The sequence below is a fragment of the Caloenas nicobarica genome, chromosome 18 (assembly GCF_036013445.1).
Source record: "Caloenas nicobarica isolate bCalNic1 chromosome 18, bCalNic1.hap1, whole genome shotgun sequence".
NCBI lineage: Eukaryota > Metazoa > Chordata > Aves > Columbiformes > Columbidae > Caloenas > Caloenas nicobarica.
Window position 1 is genome coordinate 813,097 of NC_088262.1, and position 24,826 is coordinate 837,922.

The window sequence follows — 24,826 nt, forward strand, 5'->3', positions numbered from 1 at the left end:
TTTGAGTTTTGCTGGGGATATGAGGGGAAAGCAGGGAACACTGTGAAGTTTTGCTCTCCTGTGGGTCAGTTCCAGCGCAGCTCCCTGAGTGCTCGGGCACCCTAGGAGCTGTGGCTGGGTCTGTTCTCCAGCCAGCTGTTCCAGCTGTGCTCTCTGAGCTCTGGATCATCTCTGGTGAGGAGATCTTTGTGTTTTGTGGGTGTCTGTGCTCCACTCATGGACAGGCCTTGTTAAGCTGTAAATTGCTGTAGATTATCTTTCATTTTCTTTATGCTGCATCCTCCGGGGACCTGTGGCTTATTGACCTGACCTCTTGCCAATGCGTGTGGGCTGGATCCCTCTTGCAATCCATCCACTAGTTTCCTCAACCAGTAGCTTCTCTCAGGAGAGATTAGGATTTCCAGAAGCTTGAAGCTGTCTGGGTATCAGCCCTCATCTGAAGAGATGTTGGGTATTTCTGTGGATGTTGTACTTCAGGCTCTCCTGTTTAATTGAACATTGTTTGTCATCCTATCGCAGAATGACACAAAGGAGAAAAAGAAGACCCAAGGTGAGAAAGTGCACACAACAACTGAGAAGGCAAGTCAGACCAAGGGGTCTGAGGCTGCTAGCAAGAACGATGCTTCAGCTGTAACAGACAGTGGCAAGGACAAAAAGCAGCAAAAGAACCAGAAACCTGTGGATAAGGCTAAAGAAAGGTGAGAAGAGCCCTGCTGCTCCCCAGCATTCCTGACATGCAGGATTTGGTGTCAGGAGGACTAGAGGACTCCAGACTGAGGCAGGGCATTGACCAGCGCCCCAGCTGCACGTGGCCAGAGCGGTTTGTGCTGCCCTTAGGAACCCGTTTTTCTGTTTTGCACTAAGCTTTACGCTAGGCCTGCTGTGCAGCATCAGTTTGAGGGAACTGCTGACAGAGCTCATGGGTATTGCGCCCAGCAAACAAGTGGCTCAAATCTTATTTGGTTTTTTTTAATGAGTGGAAAAAAAAAAAAAAAGGGTAAAAATTGGAATTATTTTCATTTTTCTTCTAATTCTTTCTCGTAGTCCTGTGAACCGAAGTGATGATGTTACCGTATATTTCCATGCAATATTGTCCAAAGATTTCAAACTAAACCCCGAGACCCACAAAGTGTTCATCAAGGCCGGAGGCATTTCTCACTATGCAGACTGGAAGGACAACGTTTGTGAGCTGAACTGCACCAAGTACGTACCCCGAGTCACATGGAGCCCCGGGGTGTTTTGGCCCTGGAGAGCAGGGTGCAGTGTGGTACTTCAGTTGGTAAATGAGGCTGTAGCTGTATGTCCAGAGCTGGGAATTGCTACAAAGGGTAGTGGAGGTACCAATTCTAGTGGTAGTGGAGGTAACGATTCTAAAATTTTCACTGTGAAAGAGTAATCAGCATACCTATTAAAAATGGAGTGCTGTGTGGATATATAAGTATATAGGTCAGCTGACATGTCCTTTGCCGTGTTATGTGTTTCTTAGGCATCTAGAAGAACATGGATACCTCATTGAAGGCGCTGTAACTCTTGCAAAAGAAAATATCGGAAAAGTCATTCCTTACAAATATTGGGTTTCCTGTGATCAAGGGGATTATGAATTTATTTACAAGCGTCCAGTATCAAATAAATATGTGAATCGCTGCTTATTTATAAGAGGCAACTTGCTCAACAGCAGAGGTGAGTTTTTCTGCCTGGGTCCGTGTATTGGGAGGATCGGTGGGTTTTTGGTGGGAGGTCTCCAGCCTCACGTGGACTGGCATCATTATTAGTCAGCACCATCTGAAGGTGGAAGCTCAGTGGGCAGTGGGGGTGTTTCTGTCGATGGCTGTAAGAAGGAAGGCACGTGCAAATGTGTCTGTTTCTCAAATGATTGTTTTCCTGTGTTCTCTTCTGTGTTTTTTCTAGAATGGCATCAATATGATGATATTGTGTGTGCAAAGCCGCCTAAACTTGGAAAGTTTAAGAGCTTTTTGAACATATTTCTTCATGATGAAACCAAAAACATCGTGAAAGGGAAGACAATAGCTGCAAATATTATGATAGAAAATATCTTCAGCATTCTTGGAACCTGGAGCCCCAACAACCTGAGAAACTTTGTCTTCCAGCTGAGACAGTTTCATGTTGTTACGATTGAACAAGTGGTACATGATGGCTATGCAGTGCGATGGGAAGAGTTAAACTTTGGCATACAGCAGGTAATGTTTGCTTTTTACAGATACTAGAGAAGAGACATTCAGTTACTAAACACAGACTTTCATTTTGCTGTTGACCTTGTTGGGATAATTTTGCTTTTCCAGTGCAAAAGTGTGGATGTGACAGAGCCAGTGGGGATGGTTTTGGGGTGACGGGCGCCGCCTGCCTGGCGAAGCTCAGTCGCAGCTTTGCAATGACGTGCGGTTCTGAACGTCCCACGTCGGGCAGCAGCAGAGCGGTGATGTGGGGACTTCTTACTCAGAATCATGGAGTTGTTTTGGTTGGAAAAGACCTTTAAGATGCTGTATTTGGATATTAATTTCCTAATCCTGGCCCTTTAGTTTTGCTGCCAGTCACTGTGTCACCAACTTCTCTGCACTCATCTTGGACTCAAACCTGAGCTCCTCCTGGCCCAGTGCTAAGCAGTGACGCAGGTGGGGCTTCTGGAGTCCTGAATTTCTTACCTGCCATCATTATGAGATATGGCAGAGATTTCACATTCTTTTTTGGGGCTTCGGACTGGTGTCAGGGCTGCTCGTTTCTAACTCCGCAGCCTCCCTGCTCCTGGTGGGAGAGGCCACAAGATGGCATAGCCGCCCAGCTCGGCAGAGCCCACCGGAGTTCCGTGTCACGGCTGGTTTTCCAAAGGGTGGTTTTGGTATTGCCGAGCGCCACAGTCCTGGGGACCCCCTGGTCGGGGGTTCAGAGTAGCTTTTGGGGCTGCGGGTGAGGACAGAAATCTCTCTCCCTTCACTGAGTCCCTGGGAAGCTGGAGGCTGGTTTTGGGGCACGGCCGCGGCGTGCGATGGTGACCTCGGGCAGTGCTGGCTGTGCGACTGCTCCGCTCACTGATCCCTTCCCAAGGTCTGCCCCGGTCCCTCGGTGCTCCCCGGCTCTGTGGTGGGGTCTGGTGACACAGGGAGGGGCCCCAAACAGTCACGGGTGCCGGGACACCACGGCTGATGTGCTGCTGGTGGTCAGTGCCACGTGTATTTAGATCCCGGTGGTGCTGTGGGGTGTTCGGGGCTGCCGAGTGTCCTTGCTGCAGCTGGCAGAAGAAAAGGGCTTCAGAAGAAAAAGACTTCTTGGGGCACTAATGCTGTGGTTGGTTTGTGTTGTCTGTTTGTTATCCCAGGTCAATGATTTGCTGCTAAACTACATGAGGAAAATAACGGCTCCTTTCCTTGCACGGGAAGGTACAAAAGCATCGCAGGAGAGCACAATAATAAAAAGTAAACTAGCCCTAGGGCTCACCATTCTCACAGTATTTCATGAGATCAATCTGCCAGCATGTAAAAACGATCTGGCTGACCTGTGTGGCCTCTTGTGCTTGGATAAGGTGTCACAACAAACCATATTGGATGAAATTCGTCATATCAAAGAGGCTTTTGCAGCATTTACTTGGTACGTATGGTACTGGAGTGCTTACGAGGTGACTAACTGGGCTGGTTTTGCTGCAAGCGCAGCAGCCTGTGGTACAGCATAGGGGATTCAGCTCTTGGGTGTCAGAATCAGGAAAAAATCCGATGCGAAGGGATCTTTGGGGGTGTCCGTTCCAACCTTCTGCTCAAAGCAGAGCTGAAGTCCAGGCAAGGTTGCAGTTCAGTCCTGATAAACTGAGGGATGGAGGCTGCACAGCCTCACCGGGGCCTCTGACAGTCACGTACCTCTCTTGATGTGAACGATGCTGTACTTTTGTCCAAACAGGACTTTCCTTATTGTGACTTGTCACTGTTGCCCGAGCAGTAGATTTAGTTAAAACTATTGTTTTTTCTTTATATATAAAAATCTTATTTGTTATCCTTTTCCATCAAGCAGTTTCTAGCTTCTTACCTGTTTGCTGTTCACACTTACAAACTCCAGTGATTGGGATCATCACCTGTTTACTTCTTTAAATTAAAAAGCCACATTTGGATTCCTTTTTTCTACTCTGATGTGCATCATTACACTTTTTTTTTTCCTCAGAGTACCTGCATATTAAACTGTTATCTAACTGCGTATCCGGCACTTTGTCTAGTTCTTCACCCGCGCAGCTGCAGCTATTACATTTCCCTTTGGAGACCTTCGTAGCACTTCACCCAAGCAGGGAGGCCGGGAGTTGTCCCCGGGGCGCCTGGCTCTGTGCATTGTCACCCAGTCCCTGGCTGAGCTCCCGGGGCTCACCTGGAAGCTGTAGATCAAGTATTGACACTTCTTAGTGCTGTACTAGTAGGGTTTGTGCGGAGAGGTTCAGGGAAGGTTACAGCTTTGAGTCTTAAACTTTTACCATATTATATTCTTCAATGAAGGCAAGATTGAGCTAAAATAGTTACCAGAAGTTGTTTGGAGGTACATAGCAAGGTGGAGATGTAGCCTCTGAAAAGCAATGCTTTTATTGTGTGTGTTTGGGTCTGTCTTTTAGTTTGAAGGTTCAGCTGATGAACTTGTGCCAGAAATGCATCGATGACCAGGTAGAGCGGTGGCTGTGGGTGATTCCTCTCCTGCATTGCTTCGCTGCTCCTTCGCAGCACGACCGCTTCCCCGTGGAAGAAGATACCTGGGCCGGGCTGGAAGGGCTTCCGTTTGCTGAAACAAGGAAGTGGCACGATCCGTGGGTTTCCCAGAATTACTACTTATAGCAAGTGCCTTGACATTGTAGTTGGTGGTGGTCGCGTTTATCTCTTTTTTCAATTTATTTCCTCCCCCTAACTCTCTTCTTTTTAAAAATAAGAAACACAGCATGTTGGTGGTGCATATTTGGGATATATGAACACAGACCATACTGGTTGCTCAGAGGCTACGGTGCATCACAAAGCTGTGCAGGCTATTACCTTTCAGACACAATCCTTAATTCTGCAAGCCATGGAGCAGCTTGCATGGTTGGTCATGCCTGACGTGAGTTAAAGCAGCTCATGATGTGCGTTGTGCAGAATCTGAGCAAGACCTGGAGTTTATTTTCCTTGGGTGCTTCTGCTCAGTAGTTTGACTCTGCTGCTGTGATCGCTGGGTCTTGGGCCTTCTACTGATCTGCAGCTGTAAATGAAAAAAGCACAGGAGTGAGAATGAGAGTCCTCGGTGGGCTGAACAAGCTCTAGGCCTTTTGTCCCTTGAAAACTTGAAGACTTTGTGTTGTCTTCTCTCCAGGGGGACCCTCCTGCAACTCATGAAAGAAAAGAAGTACTTGATGGAATTCGATAGGACTCTGGTCAAGTCCTGGATCTGTGTGCTGCCCCTGAAGAGCCTGCCTGAATTCATAAGAGAGTTCTCCAGTGACTTCTTAGTTACTCTTCAAGGTGTTTTTTACCGATTGGAGAGCGTTGACCTTTCGCAGGACGGTGCTAAGGTTTGTGTTCTGGCAGCCTTCCCCAGCTGAAGGCTGGAGCTGGGCTGTGTCGTGCCTGGCGCTGAAGGGAGGCGGGTTGACAGCAGGTCAGAGCACAAAGAGCTGAACATTAAGCTAAAAGTAAGAAGAGTTGCTCTGAAGTAGGAGACTCCGAAGAGGAGATGAGAGGGGGAAACTGTAGTAAAAATGTTATTGGCGTTGATGAGAGAAGGGTCTGCTTGTCTGGGTTTGCTCTTAGTCATTGATGGCAACTATTTTAATCCCAAGACCCTCAGAAGGCTGCGTGGGGTTTTTTGCGCAGCTCCTGGGGGTTTGGGCGAGGGGCTGCTGGTTTGAGACATTTTCCTGCCTGTTGTGAAAACACTTGTTTGTGTCAGCACAGCAGGAACCAGACACTGCAACTAATAATAATAAACTTTAAATCCCTAGATGGTAAGAATGCAGGTTTTGTTTGTACAAATGATAGCCACCTATATGTTGACCCTGTATCCAGTACATAATTTTTTGCAATTTGATGATTATTTATAAAAGCATTGGAGAAGGCATGGAAGAATAGTGAATTTTGTCTTTCACAGCATTCTCTCAACTAATGAGAAAGCAGTCTGTAAAATTCCTTCCACAGTTTAATATTACTGGTTTTTCGTTCGTAGGCAGTGGAGGATCTTCTAAAGACACTGCTGTGCACCTTGGATGAGAACCAGGCCAGGTAACTGCAGTGCACTTTTGTGAGAGCATCATCCTTTGTAGTGACACCCTGCCTGGGCTGGGGTTACGCTGCAGCTTCGCTCCGTGCATGGAAATCCGTATGAATAAAAGAATCCTGAATTTCTATCCCTCTGTCAGATAGCCACACTTTTTTAAAGCCATCTGAGGGAGGGATGGTTGATTGCTGCACTGTGTTGAATTTGGTGGGGATTTTTCTTTTGGGAGATCAATTCTTGCTCTCTGTCCCTGTCCCTCAGAGATCTGGCCGCTCGCTCCTGGCCGTCCTGCTTGACCTGCTGCCTCCAGCTGCACCGGAGGGCCTGCAGGGCTGTGAAGAGCGTGAGGGCGTTCGCCGTTCCTGCCGCTTCTGCCACGCTGGTTGCAAAGGTTGCTGAGCTGCAGCCCACGGCCGTGAGTACCGGGGGAATTCACAGGCTGCTATGAGCAACATATCTAGAAGTATTACAAAAATGGTACAACAGGCTGGTTTGAGATCATATCTATTCTCGATTTGGAAAACTTAGTACTCTAAATTGAGATCGTGGCACTTTCGAAAAGTTGTGAAATCATGGACTGATTTTGATTTTTCTTATTGAAAATAAAAGGTCAGATGCCTACACTGGCCATCATGGGTTCTGACTTCCTGGAATAAGTGTTGTTAAGCACAGGCTGTTCGTAAGCGTTGCGTTTCCCAGCTGCCCTCTGTCCTTTATTCAAGCAGTGGTGGATCTCTGCGGGGTGTGTTTGTGCTTTGGGTGCATTTAGGCCTTCCCTTTTAGAAATATTGATTTAAATCAGTTGTATGTTGCTCTCCTGCTTGAACTGTGGTGTGTGTCTTTGTGTCTTTTTTTTCTTTTCCTGTGTGTGCAGCAGGTTCCAAGTGATGCTGTGCAAGAAGTTCCAGTGGTAGAAATATTTGCTGAGGCTCTGAGAGACGTTCGAACCTGGTTCAGAAATGCTTTAAACCAGAAGTTATTGAAAGAATACTTGGATCATGTGGCTTTCTCTTTTTTTTGTGAACCTCAGGTTTGTCACCTTCTAATAATATGAATAAAAAGTGTTTTGCCATATCTTGACTGTATAGTATTGAGTCTGACGGCTCTGTGCTGGGAGCTGTAGCTGCCGGGGCTGCTGAGGCTGGGATGGGACAGGCCGTCCAGGCTCCAAGCTGAGAAGCTGCTTTGTCATAAACACTATTGGGCTGAAAAGCAAAGGGCTTGATTTGGTGCTGCTCAGCTTGCTTTATTTCTCCTTTTTCTTGGCTGTTCCAAGAGGCGTTGCTGGGATGAGGAGCTGCCCCGTTAGTGTTCAGCTGGAGCTGTGTGTCCTGCTGGCCGTCTGTCCCTCGGGCCGTCCTCACAGCCTGGCTCTGCTCCAGCCCTCCTGGGACAGGCTGCAGCATCGAGGGGGAAATGGTTCATCCACAGCTCTCCTTTAGCAACTGGGACATTCTGATAGCGTTTGGGTTTAAGAGCTGCCTTTCGCAGCTCTGGGGCTGCTCTTCCTTCTGGATAGAAACATCTGAGAGGAGTGCAGGACTGTCTGAGTGCTGTGGGGCCTCTCGTCCGCATAGCTCTTTTAATTTCCGTATTCAAATATTAAATCTCAGCACTTGGAGTGTTTTGGATTTGTTTGCTTCTCCCCTGCAGGCCTGGGACGAACTCATGAAGATCAGCTTTCCAGATGAACAGTTCACGAAGAACTGGAAGACGACCCTGCTGGCGGATCTGGCGAGGAGAATTCAGGAGGTGGGGGGACCACAGGCCAAGCTCAGAGCAGACGCTCTTCTGCTGTTCTAGAGCCTGAATGGGCACGTGAAAGCACTGGCTCTGGTCATGAAAATTGCCATTGCTGTGATAAACCATGTTGTGGAGGTTCCAAGACTGGACGTGACGCTGTACGGTGCTGTGTTCCTGCGGCGCTGCTCTGCAGTGACCGATGTCCTGGTGCTTTAAAGCAAACTGCGCGTTTTGAGCAGTTACCACCCCTATCGTTTTTACGAACAGTGGGTGGAAAGTAAGCACACAGGGATGTAGAGCAGCGGAGCTGGCGCTTGTCTGTTTTGATTTGTTGTGCAGACTTTGTGTTGTCCAGGCTCCCAAACGCACACACTGTGTAGGTCCCTTCTAAACTGAACTTGTGTGTCTCCTCATCTCCTTTCCACATCAGTTGCAAAATTCTTTAAGCCATTGATTTTTTTTCATGGCATAAGTGGGAAACAAATATTTCCTGGTGGAAGTCATCACACATTTTAGATGGAAAGATTCTCCCAGAATTTGTTTCATCTCTCTTGCAGGCACCGATAGATGGGCTGACACTTGGCTCCCCTGGGGAACTTACATTTTTCATCTTAGGTCCTTTTGTTGTCTTAATAGCAGCACTTCTTCATGCTTTCAGAACAAAGACTTCGGCAACTTTAAGATGATAAGAAATCTCTCTTTTGCCCCGTAGGAGACTCCAGTTAACCAAATCTTGGTGTACTGCTGTCAGCACTGCCAGTTAACACCACTTGACTCTTCCACCGAGGAGTGTTTCCGGAATTGTGCCATAGAGGCTGTAACTGCGGCTTGCCAGGTATTGTATTTTCCCTCGGGGTAGGAAAAGTCAAATTTCCTGTTGCGCAGAAAACCTGTTACATAGTACAGGGATGTGCATTGTGGTGCAAGGAGAGCTGCACATTCAGTCCCTTATTGCTTGAGTTGCTGTGGATTGTTTCAGTTTGTTAAACCAGCCAGAAAAAATATTGACAAGAAATCAGGAAATGAAAATCCGCTTAGAAAAGAGTCCATGAAAAACGCTTGTAATGCTTTTGCCGTCATGGCTTCTGGTGTCGGCCATGTCGTGGCTTTTTTGGGATGCACGTGAGCACTGGGGGTGAGACCCCTTGGCATCAGCGCCCGATCCCGAGGCAAAGACGCAGTGTAATCCCGAACGCTGACGTGTTCCTCCCCGCTGTCCTGTGTGCCTTGTGCAGACTGAGAGCAACCTCCTTGAGAAGGTATCTTCCTACAACATGGTCCAATTCAGCCAGCTCGTATCGACTATTATTGTGAAGTCCTGGCCAATGGAGAATGGGCAGTTGGAGGACAATTTTGATGAGATTTTGCACCACCTGCTTACTTGGCCGGACATCAAACATATCTTCAGCTTTAACGGTATGATGTTTAGTTATATTTATAGGAGTCAATGAAAAGCTGTTCTCTGCCTTGTCGCTCCCACTTTGCAGAGCAGGAAACATATCTAAATTGTCCTGCTCTTGTTTTATTCTGTCTCAAAGCTCAAGGTGTTCAGACTGCTTTTGGAGAGGAAAGGCTAAGGAGGGAACTGGTATTCCTCTCGTGCTAACCCACTGCAGCCAATTCAGGATTTGCTCTGGGTTGCTGAACCTGCAGATCGAGTGGATTTATAGAACATAACTTATTTCTCCGAGAAGTTTTAATAAGCTATTGTTACACAAAAGTGCAAAAGTGTTTGTCATGTGAAGGGATGCAAACGGCTTGTGTTTGCTCCACAGGTGCTGGGTGTGGGCTCCCCATGGGAAGGTTTCTGGACTGCTTTCCTGAGATCCTGGCCATTTATGTTCAGAAAAACATGAGGGTTTGGAGGGTGGTGTGATGAGCTCACAGGCTTTGGGGTAGGGATTCGAATGGGAAATGGAAGGACTCTGTGTCATAACACTGAACAGTTCCTGATTCTGCCTGTTATTCGTGAGGCGGGGCTGATCTGGCTTTTACCTGCCTTGTTTCTGGAATAGGAACAAACACAAAGCTCCTGCAAGCACTTACAGAGGAAGCAAGGAATGTCATGGCCACGGCAGACTCCGTGCTTATGAGCGTCACCGATGACATCCAGAAGGGGCAGATCTGTGTGAAACATCTGGAGGAGATTTTCCAGCACGAGAAGCAGTTCCTCTGTATCTGGGAGATAAGTAAGAACCGTTCAAAGGTGGCATTGTTGGTTTATGGCATCACTGTAGTGATGGATAGCCTGCTCTGTTAGCCTCCTTCAGTGATTAGTAATGCTAATTAGGTGCCTCAGCAATTAGCTGTGCTGCCCTTGTCTCTGTCCCGTCCATGGACAGTTTGTGCTGTCTGCGTTTCACCGGGGTGTCTGTGGCTGCACATCCAGACCCCAGCGGGCGGGGGTGGGAAGCGGCTGCGTTGTGACTACAGACGGGTTCTCTTTCAGAGCACCAGCAGCTGCTACCTGCAGAAAAAGAACTGCTCCTGGGACAGCTGAAAGAGCTGCTGCAGAGGAGGCAAGAAGAAGTAACGCTGCTCAGAAAAGAGCAAAAAACAATAGGAACCTTCCTGAGCATGTGTAGGAAGGTGCAGGCATCTGTGCAAGGTAGTGTTTTGGGGGAGCAATGTGAAACTGGCAACTGCAGAAAACATCATTTTCTTTGAAAATGGCTAGGCTTTGTAAACAGGTTTTATTCTAAACCACGGCAAGGATGAGGAGGGGTGGGGGGAGTAAACCTGGAGCATTTAAAGGATCAAATGAGTGCTTATGCATCATAGATATTTGTAGGGTTCCTCATGCCCGACAGCATTTTGCAGCTTAGTGGATTAGATGGAGTAAACTGGACACGGGCGAGACGCCTGACCCATCTCTGACCCATCTCTCTGTTTTGAAGTGGATGTAGGTGAAGTGGAATCTCAACACTCACAAGATCTTAGTTCAAAAAGGCTAAATACAGTTGTGGATGTGGAGAAGAGACCCCCATGTACCTACTACAGCTTGAGCCCCACGCTGAAAGAATGTGCCCAGAAGATGCACAGTTTGAAGGACAGCCTGATCTTCCAGCAGTTCTGGGAGAAAGCAGCACAGAAGGCAGGAGAGGAGTATGGAAGTTCGAAAGAGGAGTATGGAAGCCTAGAAGAGGAGGTGGAGGACCACGTTGTTTCCATATTGGACCTCAATAATGTTTTCAGCTGTCTAATCTCCCCTTGTTTTGTGAGCTATGAAGTGCTGTATGATAAGCTCAGATCTGGAAGTCTCACACTTTCTGCAGTTGATAGAATTTTTCAGGAATTCACGAATCATCCTGAAGATATCAAAACTGAACTAAATATCATATGTAAGCTTAGACCTGAAGAAGACAGAGACTGGGTTGATCAGCGTTTTCAGCAGATCCAGCAATACCATGAAATGCATTTAACTTTTGATGCTGCGAAGATCATTGCCAATGTCAAAGAGAGTTTAAACCTCTCTGGTGACTTCAGCGTCCTGGAAAACTTGTTGGACATAGTGAGTATCCACTTCAGCTCTGTACTGTCAGGGTGTTGGCTGGAAAGCTTGGGTAAATCTGAACATTCACACATCTATCCCAGTCTGTCAAGAGCCACGACCTGTCCCAAAATGCCTATTTGGGATAAAAATTAAGTGTTCAAAGTGCTTTTGTGTCATCTTTCTTAAAAGAGAGAAGTGGTATCTTCTGTCTGGGGTGTGGCTTTGCAGAGGAGTTTCCTTGCTGGAGAACAGGTTGTATTTCCCATTTCCAGACTGAATGTTTGTTTGCACCTCATGCTTTGTAGACAGAAAAGCTTGAATCATACAAGATGCAAAAGCTGGACTCCATCAGCCCCGAGCTCGTGCACGCCAAGAGGCTGCTGGAGGGGATCACCGTGACGCGCCGGGCGTGCCTGAAGGAGCTGGCGCAGCAGAAGGACTTTGTCAGCTGGGTCAGGGAAGCGCTGCAAGGTGTGTGCTGCTCCCCGGAGCTGGGCAGCTGGCTCTGCAGGGGTGCCGGTCTGTGTGGGGACAGAAGGGATGGTTATAAATCGTGTCCCTGACCGGCAGAAGGGTTGTCCCTGCCCCACCTGCTCTCTGCTTTATGCATTCACAGCTTCTGCTATTGGTAGTTACAAGCACCTCATAAGGGTTTTGGGGTGGAACGTGCTATGAAATAGCCCCTTTAAACATAGACTAGTTTGGGTTGAAGGGACCTTCAAAGCTCATCTCGTCCAGCCCCTGCCGTGAACAGGGACAGCGTCCGCAGTCGGGCTGCTCGTGCCGCTGTCTCGTGCAGCACCCAGCAGCCACCCTGCCCCACAGCCACGCTCGGTCTGACGGGCTGGGAGGGCTGCTGTTCGCTTCGGACTCGTTATATCAGAGAACAGAGGCCGTCAGTTTAGCGGGGTGGCAGTGGTGTGATTAGCTGTGTGCCTGCCAGCTCGGTTGTCTCACGTGCAGAGACTTGCACCCTTCGTACAGCTGCTGTCCTGGCAATGCGGGGAAAAGCCATGGCCAAAGACGTCAGTAATGCAGATGAATTGCCCAGTGAAGCTGCTGGCAGGATGGGTGGAGGGGTGTTGCACAGATGCTGTTCAAAGGCATTCTGTCTGCATTTGCTGTAAAAGGTGGTGATGTGGAATTGCATTAAAGCCACATCACGTGTTGTTCATTCACATGTTTCTCTCATTTAAGATATGAACGAGCTGAAGGTATTTGTAGACCTGGCATCCATCTCTGCGGGGGAGAATGACATGGACGTGGACCGTGTGGCCTGTTTCCACGACACTGTGCACGGCTACTCTTCCCTGCTCTATGAGCTCAGGCAAGAGTCGGGGTTTGAGGACTTCATGCACTGCTTGAAGAAGCTGTGGCGAGCCCTGGACAGTGACGAGAATCTTCCCAAGAAACTGGTGAGTTCTGCAGGAGCGGGTCCTCTGCCTCCTCTTGTGTTGCTGCTTTCCAAGAGTGGCTGGAAGATTAAGTGCATGGGGCAAATTGCACTTGTGTGGGGACATCACCACAGCTCTTGTTATTGGAAGAAAAATATCTTATGTTTCTGTGGCACAAAAATTCACTGCAGCGGCTGTAGCTGGTACAGCATAGGTTTCTCCAGAGTACTGCTGATGCTTACAAGAGCGATGTGGTGTAGCTTTGCTCTTCCAAGAGTTTGGAGGATGATGCTGAAGAGGGAAGGCAGATGGCTGGGAACTCAGTTTTACTCTTTGTAGCAGGGCATGCTTCTACAGCGAGAGGCACTGAAGCACGGTGGGCTCTGCTCAGCCTCCCGTGATGTTGGTAAAGACCAGCTGTGCAGAAGCATCAGGCTGTGGCCGGCACTTATTCCTTTCTTCCTTCCCCATCCTGAAACTCTTGCCAGCCCAAGCTGTTTGTCCCGAGCACAGATGTAATCCTGGAAAGAAGTGCCCGGTCAGAGTGATGAGGGCAGCGCCGTGTCTTCTCTTCCCACAGCGCGCATCAGCTCAGCACCTGGAGTGGCTGAGGACGGTGAAGGAGAGCCACGGCTCTGTGGAGCTGTCCTCACTGTCGCTGGCAGCTGCCATCAACAGCAGAGGAATCTATGTTCTCAGAGCACCAGCCGATGGCCGAAAGGTGAGGCTTTCCCTCCCGCAGACAGCACTGCTGGCATGTCGGTGACTGTCAGAAACGTGCTGGAGCTGTTCTGCTCTGCACCATTCCTTTCTGGGGGCTGCTGCCTCCTAAGTGCTCCCCTTCCTGGGTGTAGCGCTGCCCGAGGAGGTGGAACCTCGGTGCACATCAGCGATAATGACTTGTTTTCTGGCAGGTTTCGTTGGACAACGTCCTGTGCTTCACCCTCCCGGGGAGCTCCGGGGATAACAAGGCCTCATGGAAATACTCTCTCGCAGAGCTCCGTGAACTGCAGAACAAACTGATGCTCATGTCAGCAAAGGGAGAGCAAGGCTTGGAGGTGGAGAAGTTCTCCGAGGTCAGATTTCAAACCCAGTGGGTTACTGATGTTGAGGCTGGGGTTGGATTTTGCCTTGAATATCAGCTTTTAAGACTGTGGTTTACAGCTGGGTTGCTGGGGGTGAATGGTAGCAGGTCGGTAGATGTTCCTACCCCTGTGGTTCCCTGCTGAGGTGGAACTAAGCTGGAGACTGGGCAGTGGATTGGGACCCTCGTCCTCTGTGCTTTTGTAGGGAGCTGGGGATTCCTCACTGCCTTCCTGGGGATGCTGCTGTTAAAAAGCCACCGAGTCTTTTGTTGCAGTGCAAGGCCTGACACACCCGGCTGGGGACCAAAGCCTTTGTTTTGATTGAAAGTCTTTCCCATGGTTTCATGACTGGGACTTGTCTTGGTAAATCAGCTTAGGTTTTTTATCTCTCCTCTATCCTCACACAGATATTTTCCAATGTCCAAAGACTTGCACAAGCCTTTATAGACCTTTATTCAGCTGGGAACATGCTCTTCCGCTCCTGGCTTGCTCATGTGTACTGTTCACCCAAACGGCAATCCTGTATTCTCATAGACTTCTCTTTGGGACTGATCCCAGTGCTGGAAGGGCAGGGCGATCTGGCAGCTGTGCTCCCAGGCCTCTGCAAGACAATGGAGAGTTTCCTGGCGAGCTGGAAAAGCTTCATGTATGAAAAACGATTCCAGCATTTCTACCTGAACTACTACACGGCTGAGCAGCTGGTGTATCTGTGCACAGAACTGGGGCAGGGGACACCCAGCCGGGATGCCCTGATGATGCTTTCGTTCCTAAAACACAACTGCACTGAGCAGGATGTCCTCGGAGCCTCCGGGACCAAGGTGCCTCCCAGCTCGAGGAGGGCTGTTCCTGACTTCGACGTGATGCTGGATGGCGAGAAGGACCTGACCGCATGGCTGGAGTGCATCTGGGAGTGCTACATGAGCAACATGGGCTCCTTCCTTCCCAGCTGCCTGGACATCGATACGCTGGGTGGGTGGCTGAAGAGCCTGGCCAGCGGGGACAGCGAGCGTGTCACACGAGACTTTCCCCGGGACCTTCTGTGCGTCGGGCAGCCCAACCTCATCACCTGCCCTCGCTCTGAGGTGCTCACAGCGGCTCTGGCTATTTACATGAACAGCCCCCTCCAGCCCCTGCCCACTTTCGATGAAGTTCTCCTGTGCACCCCGCAGACCAGTGCTGAGCAAGTGGGGCTCTTCCTCAGGAGGTGCCTCATTCCCTGTGGGGGAGGAGGGAAAATTTACAGCATGCTGTACGCAGACGAGCTGAGTTATGATGTCAGCTGCCGAGCAGAGGAGCTGTTCCAGCACCTGCAGCGCTACAACAGCACCTATCGCCTCGTCATTCTGTGTAACTGCGAGAGGGAGCACAGCTACATCCCGTCTGTCTTCAGCCAGTACAAAGTGCACATGATCCCCCAGAGGCCGCTGGCCGAAATCCAGCAGTACCTCCAGCACCACTACAGAGTCACTCAGCCTTCAAGTTCCGCTGCCTCTGTGTTCAAGGACAACATGTGTGTTGGGATCGTGTCCTCCAAAAGAGCTGGTGTGGGTAAGATGTCACATGCGACGCGGGGCCTGCTGAGTGTTAAAAACCGGAGGGGGGTTCACATTGCTGGGTTTTCTGCCCAAGTCATAGGCATCTAGGCAAAAAGAGTGATCTGGACGATAGTCAGTGGGTGAGGTGAAAGCTGGAAGGACATCTTGTCCCGAGAGAGGCATCTCTAGAGATGGTTCATCTTGTTAATCTGACACTTGTCTCCTTCTACTGACTTACAGAATTAACACAAACCAGACAGCTAATGCTGGATAAGATGAATCTGACCTCCTGAGGGTAAAATACGCCTGCAGGAAAATACATGTGAGATGGGCCAAGGGTTGTAAGGAAATGATTGTTGGCTGTCTCTTAATGCAAGAAGCTGGAGGGTATTAAGTAAAACTACTTGGCAGGCTGAAAAGCAAACAGAAGAAGGTGGTTCTTCAAACAGTGCTTCATTAAATTGTGGAACCCAAAGCTTTACACAGGCTTAAAAAGTGATTAGATACAGTCATGAGAGAAACATCCATCAGGGCTATAAAACACAAAGCTGTTACCTCTGGCATCGGAGCTCCTGAGCTGCAAATCACTGAAAAAATCCTGGGAAAGAGCTGCTGTGTGTCAGCTGTGTCCTCACCCCGCTCTGAGCTGTTGTCCCGGCAGAGATCAGTGGCCCAGTTGTGCCTGTCTCCTGTGTAAACTTTGACTCCGGCAAAATTAATTTCTACAGGAGAAGATGGGAAACTTGAGGGTGCTTTTGTCTTTGACAACAGCCATTTTTTTTCCCCTCCATGTTCTGACTTTAGAGACAACCACAGAATAGCATAGATCCAAGTCCTAATGAAGTGAAGGCTTTCCGAGCAGGCTGGGCAGAACCAGCAGCCGGCGCGGCAGCCCCGGTTCCCGGCAGCGGCTGCTCACCGGCCTCAGCCGTTCCGCTGGGTGTCTCTTAGGGACGTTCAGAGAGCTCAGAGGAATAGGGTGCTTAGCATTTGATTTTCTTCATTCGATTATGACCTTAATATGATGTGTTTTATATTGATGGCTTTAATTCTTTTGGTGTGTGTGTGTTTTTATTTTTAATGATAACAGGGAAATCTCTGTATGTGAAGAGGCTACATGAAAGACTGCAGGCAGAGCAGCCTGAGTGTACGGAACTTCTGAAAACCATCAGACTAATTGAACCCGAAGTAGATGAAGATAAAGTGCTAAAATCTCTTCTGCCTTTTCTGAAGAGAAAACACCAGACAAAGCCCATGATATTCCATTTTGATATCACCTCTTCAGTAAGTACATCCTCCAGTGGGTGCCTTGTCCTAAAGTTCTGCGCAGATCCTTGCACAAATTACTTCTTTAAAGCTTTTTTTCTTAGCAAGCCATTTCCCTGGGATGTTTTTTCTAATTATTGTGTAAGTAACATAAAGAACTCTTTGCCATCAAGGTGGTTGAGCTCTGGAACAGGTTGCCCAGAGAAGCTGTGGAGTCTCCAGCCTTGCAGCCCTTAAAAACCTGCCTGGTCGTGGCCTTGGGCAGCCTGGTCTAGCTGAGCCTGCCTTGAGCAGGACTTGGACAAGATCTCCAGAGGTCCCGGCCACCCTCAGCTCTTCCACCATTCTGGGACGTCATGATGAGTAACTGCATTTGTGTCTTTTCTTGTGGTAGGTACAAAGTGGAGTTCCAGAGTTTCTGTTCAAGCTGTTGGTGTTGCAGTATCTGACAGATAATAATGGAAACATGTGGCTACGACAGAAGTGCCATTTGTATATCATTGAAATCCTTGAGGTATCACCAGTGCCAAAGAAAACAGCGAGACATGTATGTACACGACAGTTTCTTTGAACTCATGTTTGTATATAACTGCAGATGAGTCTTGAGGCTATAACTAGACATAGGGCAGGGGTTCCTGCCCGGCTTAGCGTGTGCTGTGCAGCTCCCTTACAAAGTCATGTCCCTGCTGTCGGACCAAGTGACATGAAAACTAGACAGTAAGTGATACCTGTTGTGGGTTTCTTGTGTTGGTAATTTCTGAAGGCCTGTTAGTCCAAACCTCGCTGGCCCCGCTGTTACATTTATAGGAGACAAAAATGCAAAATCTAATCTTCCTTATGTTACTTTGCATGTTTGAAAGTACTAGAATATTTCTATACAGCTATAAGAACAGTGTAGAAGTGACAGGGATAGTTGACAACAGTTTCTTGGGTTCAGTTTTCTTTGAGGTAGCACTGAGAAGAGGCTGGGGGTAACAACAGACAGGACGGAGACGGTAGGGGGAAATAGGATTAATTGTTTTGATACACTTTAAGTGGAAGAAGTGATGCGTGGGGGAAGAAGTGTCACGGTTGTATAGGATATCTGCTGTTATTTAGTTGGGTCTGTGATTTTAGGCAAGAATACTGGTAAGAACAGATTAAATAAACCGACGATTAGGGCTACACCGTTGTGAGGACAAATTTTGTTTTCCTCTATTCCAGATGTCAGCGAGCCAGAAGTTTAATTTCTTTGACGTGTTCCCTAAAGTAACGTGCAAGTCTCCCAAGGAAGTGCTAGAAATGGAGACCCTGGGGAACCAGGCTGGGGCTGGTTCAGACCCAGGGATGGATGAGGAGGAATTCTGCAGTGAGGCTTTCCAGAGACCGTTCCAGTACCTGAAGAGGTTCGACCAGGGGTGCAATCTGGACGCGTTCTCTTACGAGGAGCACTCTGTGGAAGGGAGCCCGGCAGAGTGCCTGCAGCAGCTCCTGCTGCACTGCGGGATCACCGATCCCTCCTGGGCAGAACTCCGAAACTTCACCTGGTTTCTCAATGTCCAGCTGAGAGACTGCGAAGCTTCAGTCTTTTGCAACCCTGACTTTGTCCAGGACACTTTGAAAGGTTTCAAAAACTTTGTTGTTACCTTCATGATTTTAATGGCAAGGGATTTTGCAACACCTTCCCTCAACATTTCCGATCAAAGTTCGGGAAGGCAGTCGTCCAACCTGGAAAACGTTGCAGAAGAAGATCTCCTTCCTTTCCGCATTCGGAAAAAGTGGGAGTCTGAGCCTCATCCGTATTTGTTTTTCAACGAAGATCGTGTGTCCATGACATTCATTGGTTTTCACCTTCAGCCTAATAGCAGTGGTGGTGTCGATGCCGTTAATCCTTTAAATCACAAAATTATCAAGAGGAATGTCATGACATCACAGTTGTACAAAGGCTTGTTACTCCAGAGAGTTCCCTTCAATATTCAGTTTGATGAGTTGCCTCGTCACGAGAAGCTGGAAAAGCTTTGCATGGTTTTGGGAATCCACTGGGTCGTAGACCCTGATGAGACATACGAGCTCACAACAGACAACGTGCTAAAAATCTTGGCTATTGAGATGCGGTTCAGATGCAACATCCCGGTTGTCATCATGGGAGAAACAGGCTGCGGGAAAACCAGACTTATAAAGTTTCTGTGCAAGTTACGCAGAAGTTACGTAGAGGTGGAGAACATGAAGCTTGTAAAAGTCCATGGAGGTACGACTGCAGAGATGATTTATGCCAGGATCAAAGAAGCAGAAGCCCTTGCCAAAGCCAATAAGGAGCAGCACGGGTTGGACACTGTCCTCTTTTTCGATGAAGCCAACACAACAGAGGCTGTGAGCAGCATCAAGGAGGTTCTGTGTGACCACACGGCCCAGGGGCAGCCGCTGGCCTCTTGCTCTGGCCTGCAGATCATAGCAGCCTGCAACCCGTATCGTAAGCACGCGCCAAAGATGATTCAACGCTTGGAGTCAGCTGGGTTGGGCTACCGTGTCAAAGCCGACGAGACAAAGGATAAGCTTGGCTCTATTCCACTGAGACAGCTTGTGTACCGCGTCCATGCGCTCCCACCCAGCATGATCCCGTTAGTGTGGGATTTTGGGCAGCTGAACAACTTAACTGAAAAAATGTATATCCAGCAGATTGTGCAGAGGGTGACCGCGCACGTCCCGATGCAGCAGGCCGAGGCCGCGGTCGTTACAGAAGTGCTTTTTGCTTCCCAGCGGTACATGAGGCAGCGGGACGACGAGTGCAGCTTTGTGAGCCTGCGGGACGTGGAGCGCTGCGTGGAGGTTCTCAGGTGGTTTCACAAGCGCAGTGAGCTACTGCTGGGGGAGCTGGAGAAGTACCTGGCCGAGAAGAGAGCTCCGAAGAGCACTGCCGAGAGAAACACCGTGTTCTGGGCCTTAGTGCTGGCCGTCGGCGTCTGCTACCATGCGTCCTTGGAGAAGAAGGAGGCGTATAGGAGTGCGATCAGCCAGGTCCTCCCAAAGCCTTATGATACCCAGAAAAAGATTTTGGAGGAAATCTCCCTGATGCAGGACTTGTTCCTGAGTGGTGTGCACCTCCGAGACACCATAGCGAGAAACCTGGCCTTGAAGGAAAATGTCTTTATGATGGTCATCTGCATTGAGTTGAAAATCCCTCTTTTTCTTGTTGGGAAGCCCGGGAGCTCCAAATCCCTTGCGAAAACCATTGTGGCTGACGCTATGCAGGGCCAGGCTGCTCCTTCAGACCTGTTCAAGGACCTGAAGCAGATCCATCTCGTGTCTTTCCAGTGCAGCCCTCTCTCCACGCCGGAGGGGATCATAGGCACGTTCAAGCACTGCGCTCGATTCCAGGAGGGGAAGAACTTGGAGGAGTATGTCTCGGTGGTGGTTTTGGATGAGATTGGCCTGGCAGAAGACTCTCCCAAAATGCCCTTGAAGACTTTGCACCCGCTGTTGGAAGACGGCTGCATAGATGACGTCCCTCTTCCTCACAAAAAGGTTGGCTTCATCGGGATTTCCAACTGGGCTTTGGACCCTGCTAAAATGAATCGGGGCATCTTTGTCTCACGTGGTGACCCCAGCAAAGAAGAGCTCATAAAAAGTGCAGAGGGGATTTGCTGCTCAGCACGAGGGGCTTTGCAGAAGGTCGAACAGTATTTTTGTCACTTTGCAGATGCATATGAAAATATTTGCAAAGTCCAAGACAGAGAGTTCTTTGGTCTGCGTGACTACTACAGCCTCATAAAGATGTTTTTTGCCTTAGCCAAGAGTTCCAAAAGTGAGCCGACACCTCAAGAAATAGCTGAAGTTGTTCTTCGTAACTTTGGTGGCAAAGATGATGTCAATGCCTTGGAAATATTCACCTCACAGTTACCAGAAAAAGCAGCAATACGTGCTTGTGACATCAGTAGAACTGAGCTGATACGACAGAACATTTACAGCAGCAGTCAGGATGGCGATTGCAGGTACCTGCTTGTTTTGACTGAGAACTACGCAGCACTGCAAATCCTCCAGCAAGCTTTTTTCACTGCCCGGCAACAGCCAGAAATTATCTTTGGCTCCAGTTTCCCTAAGGACCAAGAGTATACCCAGATATGCAGGAACATCAACCGAGTGAAGGTCTGCATGGAAACCGGCCAAATGGTTGTGCTCCTCAACTTGCAGAACCTTTATGAGAGCCTCTATGATGCCCTCAATCAATACTACGTGTACCTTGCTGGCCAGAAGTACGTGGACTTGGGGCTGGGCACCCACCGGGTGAAGTGCCGAGTGCACCCCAAGTTCCGTTTGATAGTCATCGAGGAGAAAGACGTGGTCCATAAGCACTTTCCCATCCCGCTGATCAACAGGCTGGAAAAGCACTACCTGGATATCAGCACCGTGCTGGACAAGAGCCAAAGAGAAACCGTCAAGGAGCTGAAGAAGTGGGTGCGGGAGTTCACTGCAGCCAATACAGAAGAGCACTTCCTCAGCCAGCAGAAGTACAGCCCTTCGGACGTCTTCGTGGGCTACCACCCCAACACCTGCGCCTCGGTGGTCCTGCAGACCACGGAGAAGCTGAAAGCGGCGTGTCCTCCCGCGGAGCTCGTGTCCCGCGTGAGGAGCGAGGCGCGGCTGGCCCTGCTGAACTGTGCCACCCCCGACGCCGTCGTCCGCCACTGCCACTCGGTGGGCTCCTTCATGGCCGATTCTCTGGCCGACGTTTACTTCAAGCAGCAGCAGCACACGTCGTTCGCTGACTTCCTCCGAGCTCACGTCCACGCCGTCTCTGGGAACCAAACGGTCTTTACAGAGGTGAGTATCTTGCAGCGTCCTCTCAAGCCCTCCCAACCCACAGCGAGGTTTCTGGTTTGTGCTGCTGGGGCTGTGTTATGGCTACACCCAGGAGAACCTGACGGCGGCCTTCCGCTTGCCCAGGTGTGCAGAGGCGGGTGTTTCGGCAGGGCTGTTGTGGCATCCTGGAGAATCTAATACCTCCACTACATGTGAAGCAGTATTTGATGCTTCATGGCAAATGGGTTTTAAGTGGGTTTGGGGAGCTGGTGCATCTCTTTACTTGGACAGTAGTTCTGTCTCCATGGGCACAGCCGGCAAAACAGGCTCGGGCTGCAGAAAAAGTTGTCAGGAGCCTCGGAACCCTCATTCCTTTGTGCCTGCCTCTAGTCTTAAAGATACAAAAGACTTTAACCCAGCTAAGCCACAGACAGCCGGAGATTTCATGGGCCTTTAATGTGATAGCTCTGTTTTACTTCTGCCTGGTACCAAAACTAAAGAACTTCAGCTGAGATGGGCTGGAGAATTTCTCCCTCTCCTGCCTCACACGAGAACAATGCGCTTTCTCCTGGGGGTGCGGCGGGGGACGGCCCGGCGGGGAAGGCAAGTGGGGGGCTCATGAGACACGAGGGGCTCACCAGATGCAGGGGGGTTCAGGAGACATTCCTCAAAGCCTTGGCTGCCCCTGCTCAGCTGCTGAGCTGCCCTGTCTCTGGCAGCACCAAGAGTCGTCGTGTCCATCTACCCAGCAGTGGCCCTGGGTTGGTCTAACAGCCCGTGTTGAACCTTTTCCTACTAGCAGGGCAAAAAAATGTGGGTTTTTTGGGGTGCAGTCCAGCTCTGCAGCAAGCTAGCTGTAGCTGGGAGGACAGATAAGTCTCTGCTGCCTTTTTGCTGCATTCCTGAGCAAAGCACAAACTCCATGTCGCACTGCCAGGTCACCACCTTCTCGCGGCTCCTCACCAGCGCGGACGCCGCTTGCCTGGAGAGAGAAGTGCAGGGCAGAGCGCAGCGGCCGCAGATCCTGTTCCTGCAGCGCTTTGACACGGAGTTCTCGTTCCTGAAGTGTGTCCGGTGAGCCTGGGTGTGCGTTGTCCTGCTCCGCGCGGGCTGCTGGCTGCGGATCTGCGTGGGCAGGACAGCACGAGGAACACACGGAACAGGGAGACAAGAGGCCTCTGTTGAACAGTGCACTGGCCCAGTGCAAACTGAATTAGCTCTGTCATACTGAGATGGGTTTTTGAAGTCATTCCATCACTGTAGGATGGGTGTTTTAAGCTCTCCTGCCTGCAGCAGCCAGAGGTAATTTGGAGTGACTACTACAGTCAGCACAGGAACAACCACAAACCCATGGCTGAAATGCAAAGAGTAAATTTGTTTTTGTTACCTCCCCAACCGGGGATTCCCGAAGCGGCGCCCAGGCGGGATGCAGGCACCGCGGAGCTCGGTCCCTGCTAGAGGGTCACCCAACCTGCTGGTTGTGCCTGTTTTTCAGGGATTCGTGTGGGTGTAGTTCACCACTGTGCTGTCATCTCTCCCGCAGCGGGGCAGGAATCTCAAGCATGCTCGATAGGCTGCCTCTGAGTCTATCACAGGCCTGTGTTATCTGAACACACATGTTCTACTTGTCAAACACACAAGGACAGACAACAATTAGAATGATATATGTATTTTTCTGTACCCCAGCTGCAAGTCACACGAGCGTGTTTACCATCCTCTTCACCAGTCTTCCCTTATTTTCCCACAACAGTCTTTAATGTTTTGGTTTTTATGTAGTGACTTCTTTGAAATGCCCTTTCCCTCTTTAGAGATTTCCTTGATGCCACCTCAGGAAATAAAGTCCTTATAATTCAGACAGACTTTGAAGATGGCTCTCAGAATGCCCAGCTCGTGGCCTCAGCCAGGTGAGTCAAGTGTGAAGTGGTTCCAGCTGGATGTTCTGCTCGGCTGCTCTGTCTGTACACGGGGAGAAACCGCTCTCACCGAGGAAAGACTTGTGGCCTGAACTTCTGTCTCTGTTTGATCTGTCAACGGCATTTCCTTGTTGTTGTAGATACACGGTTGTTAATGAGCTCAACAAGGTGGACCTGGGAGAGGTCTCTGTCTTCGTTTATTTCATCATGAAGCTTTCCCGGGTGGAAGGAGGAACGTCCTACGTGGGATTCCATGGAGGTGGGTCTGGCCGCCTCACTCCTTAACTGGCTTCAGGCAGACATACCAGAGCAACATTTCTCTTGTTCACGTTCCTTTTTAATGCTTAAAATCTGGAATCAGTGTGTCCTGCGGGTTGTCAGAGCAGCCGCCCTGACCCGTGGGCATTGCCCTGGGGGTCAGTACCTCCGAGTCGCGGTCTCCTCTGTGAGAGCCCACGGACACACGAGCCCCTTTCTGGTCAGCTGGTGAGCAGCAGACGGACCCGACGCCAGCGCAGGGGCGTTGTCCTCCAGCAGACAGCCCGGTACGCGTTCCGCTGTGTGCGGTGGGCTCCGAGAGCCCCCACGCCCCCTTGGTCAGGGCAGCGTGTGTCAGCGTGTTCAGGGTGAGCTGCTGCTTTCCCTTTCCACATCAAGAAGCGACAGCAAGTGAACTTGGAATGTGAACTGCTACCCCAGAGCTGCTGCGAGAGAATTCTTGGGAAGCTCTTCCAGAAGAGCACGCTGCAGGCATGGCATGAAGTTCTGTTCCTCTGCCTTTAGGACTGTGGCAGTCAGTGCATATAGACGATCTCCGCAGATCCAAAGACATGGTATCAGATATGACTGCCCTGCAGAACCTCACCATCAGCCAGATGTTCTGTGCGCACTCAGCTAAAACCGAAGGTGAGCTGCATGCTGCTGTTGGGATGGGGAGGAGGGGATGCCCTCCCGGACCTGGTGCTAGTGGAGCTTTTGCCTGGTACAACATATCTCTTGACTTTCCTTGCTCAGCATCTGTTTTTTGTGGGGAGGATCACAACATGACTGCCAACTTGTAGTTGTATCTAGTTTGTTACTGCAGCTTTGGGTCGTCAAGTAGGTTAATTTGGTAGCTTTCCTTTTTTGTCCAAAAAACAAAAAAAGGTGGTATTTGCACTGCTCAGTAGCCCGAATGCTCCCTCAGCACGGGAGGCAGCAGATGCTGCGTGGCAGAGACCACAGACAAGGACTCACTCCAGAGAATATCTCACTTGCATGAACGTAGATACGTTCACCTAAACCTGTGGGAAGGTTAGAAGAGACTTTTTCTTTCCCCTCAGTTTTTTCTTATGCTTTTTCCTCTCACCGTACTGCCTTACGGGGTCCTGGTAGAGCTTAGTGCGTGAGCTCCAAGTGTCAC

The 24,826-nt window shown here is 49.6% G+C and overlaps 1 protein-coding gene across 1 annotated transcript in view; it reads left to right on the top strand.

The window, feature by feature from the left end:
- RNF213 (ring finger protein 213) overlaps positions 1-24,826 on the top strand; it is a 46,988-nt gene that overhangs the window by 2,909 nt on the left and 19,253 nt on the right. The window contains exons 4-31 of the mRNA XM_065647721.1: positions 520-698; positions 1,045-1,203; positions 1,487-1,680; positions 1,909-2,198; positions 3,332-3,600; positions 4,598-4,786; positions 5,320-5,518; positions 6,169-6,224; positions 6,481-6,634; positions 7,097-7,249; positions 7,873-7,971; positions 8,675-8,797; positions 9,198-9,378; positions 9,978-10,151; positions 10,412-10,570; positions 10,860-11,473; positions 11,761-11,926; positions 12,653-12,870; positions 13,430-13,570; positions 13,764-13,925; positions 14,342-15,482; positions 16,560-16,753; positions 17,130-17,282; positions 17,939-21,532; positions 22,449-22,585; positions 23,320-23,415; positions 23,565-23,683; positions 24,208-24,330. Of these exons, the coding sequence (XP_065503793.1) occupies positions 520-698; positions 1,045-1,203; positions 1,487-1,680; positions 1,909-2,198; positions 3,332-3,600; positions 4,598-4,786; positions 5,320-5,518; positions 6,169-6,224; positions 6,481-6,634; positions 7,097-7,249; positions 7,873-7,971; positions 8,675-8,797; positions 9,198-9,378; positions 9,978-10,151; positions 10,412-10,570; positions 10,860-11,473; positions 11,761-11,926; positions 12,653-12,870; positions 13,430-13,570; positions 13,764-13,925; positions 14,342-15,482; positions 16,560-16,753; positions 17,130-17,282; positions 17,939-21,532; positions 22,449-22,585; positions 23,320-23,415; positions 23,565-23,683; positions 24,208-24,330 (9,436 nt within the window). The remainder of the gene's footprint in view (positions 1-519; positions 699-1,044; positions 1,204-1,486; positions 1,681-1,908; positions 2,199-3,331; positions 3,601-4,597; positions 4,787-5,319; positions 5,519-6,168; positions 6,225-6,480; positions 6,635-7,096; positions 7,250-7,872; positions 7,972-8,674; positions 8,798-9,197; positions 9,379-9,977; positions 10,152-10,411; positions 10,571-10,859; positions 11,474-11,760; positions 11,927-12,652; positions 12,871-13,429; positions 13,571-13,763; positions 13,926-14,341; positions 15,483-16,559; positions 16,754-17,129; positions 17,283-17,938; positions 21,533-22,448; positions 22,586-23,319; positions 23,416-23,564; positions 23,684-24,207; positions 24,331-24,826) is intronic.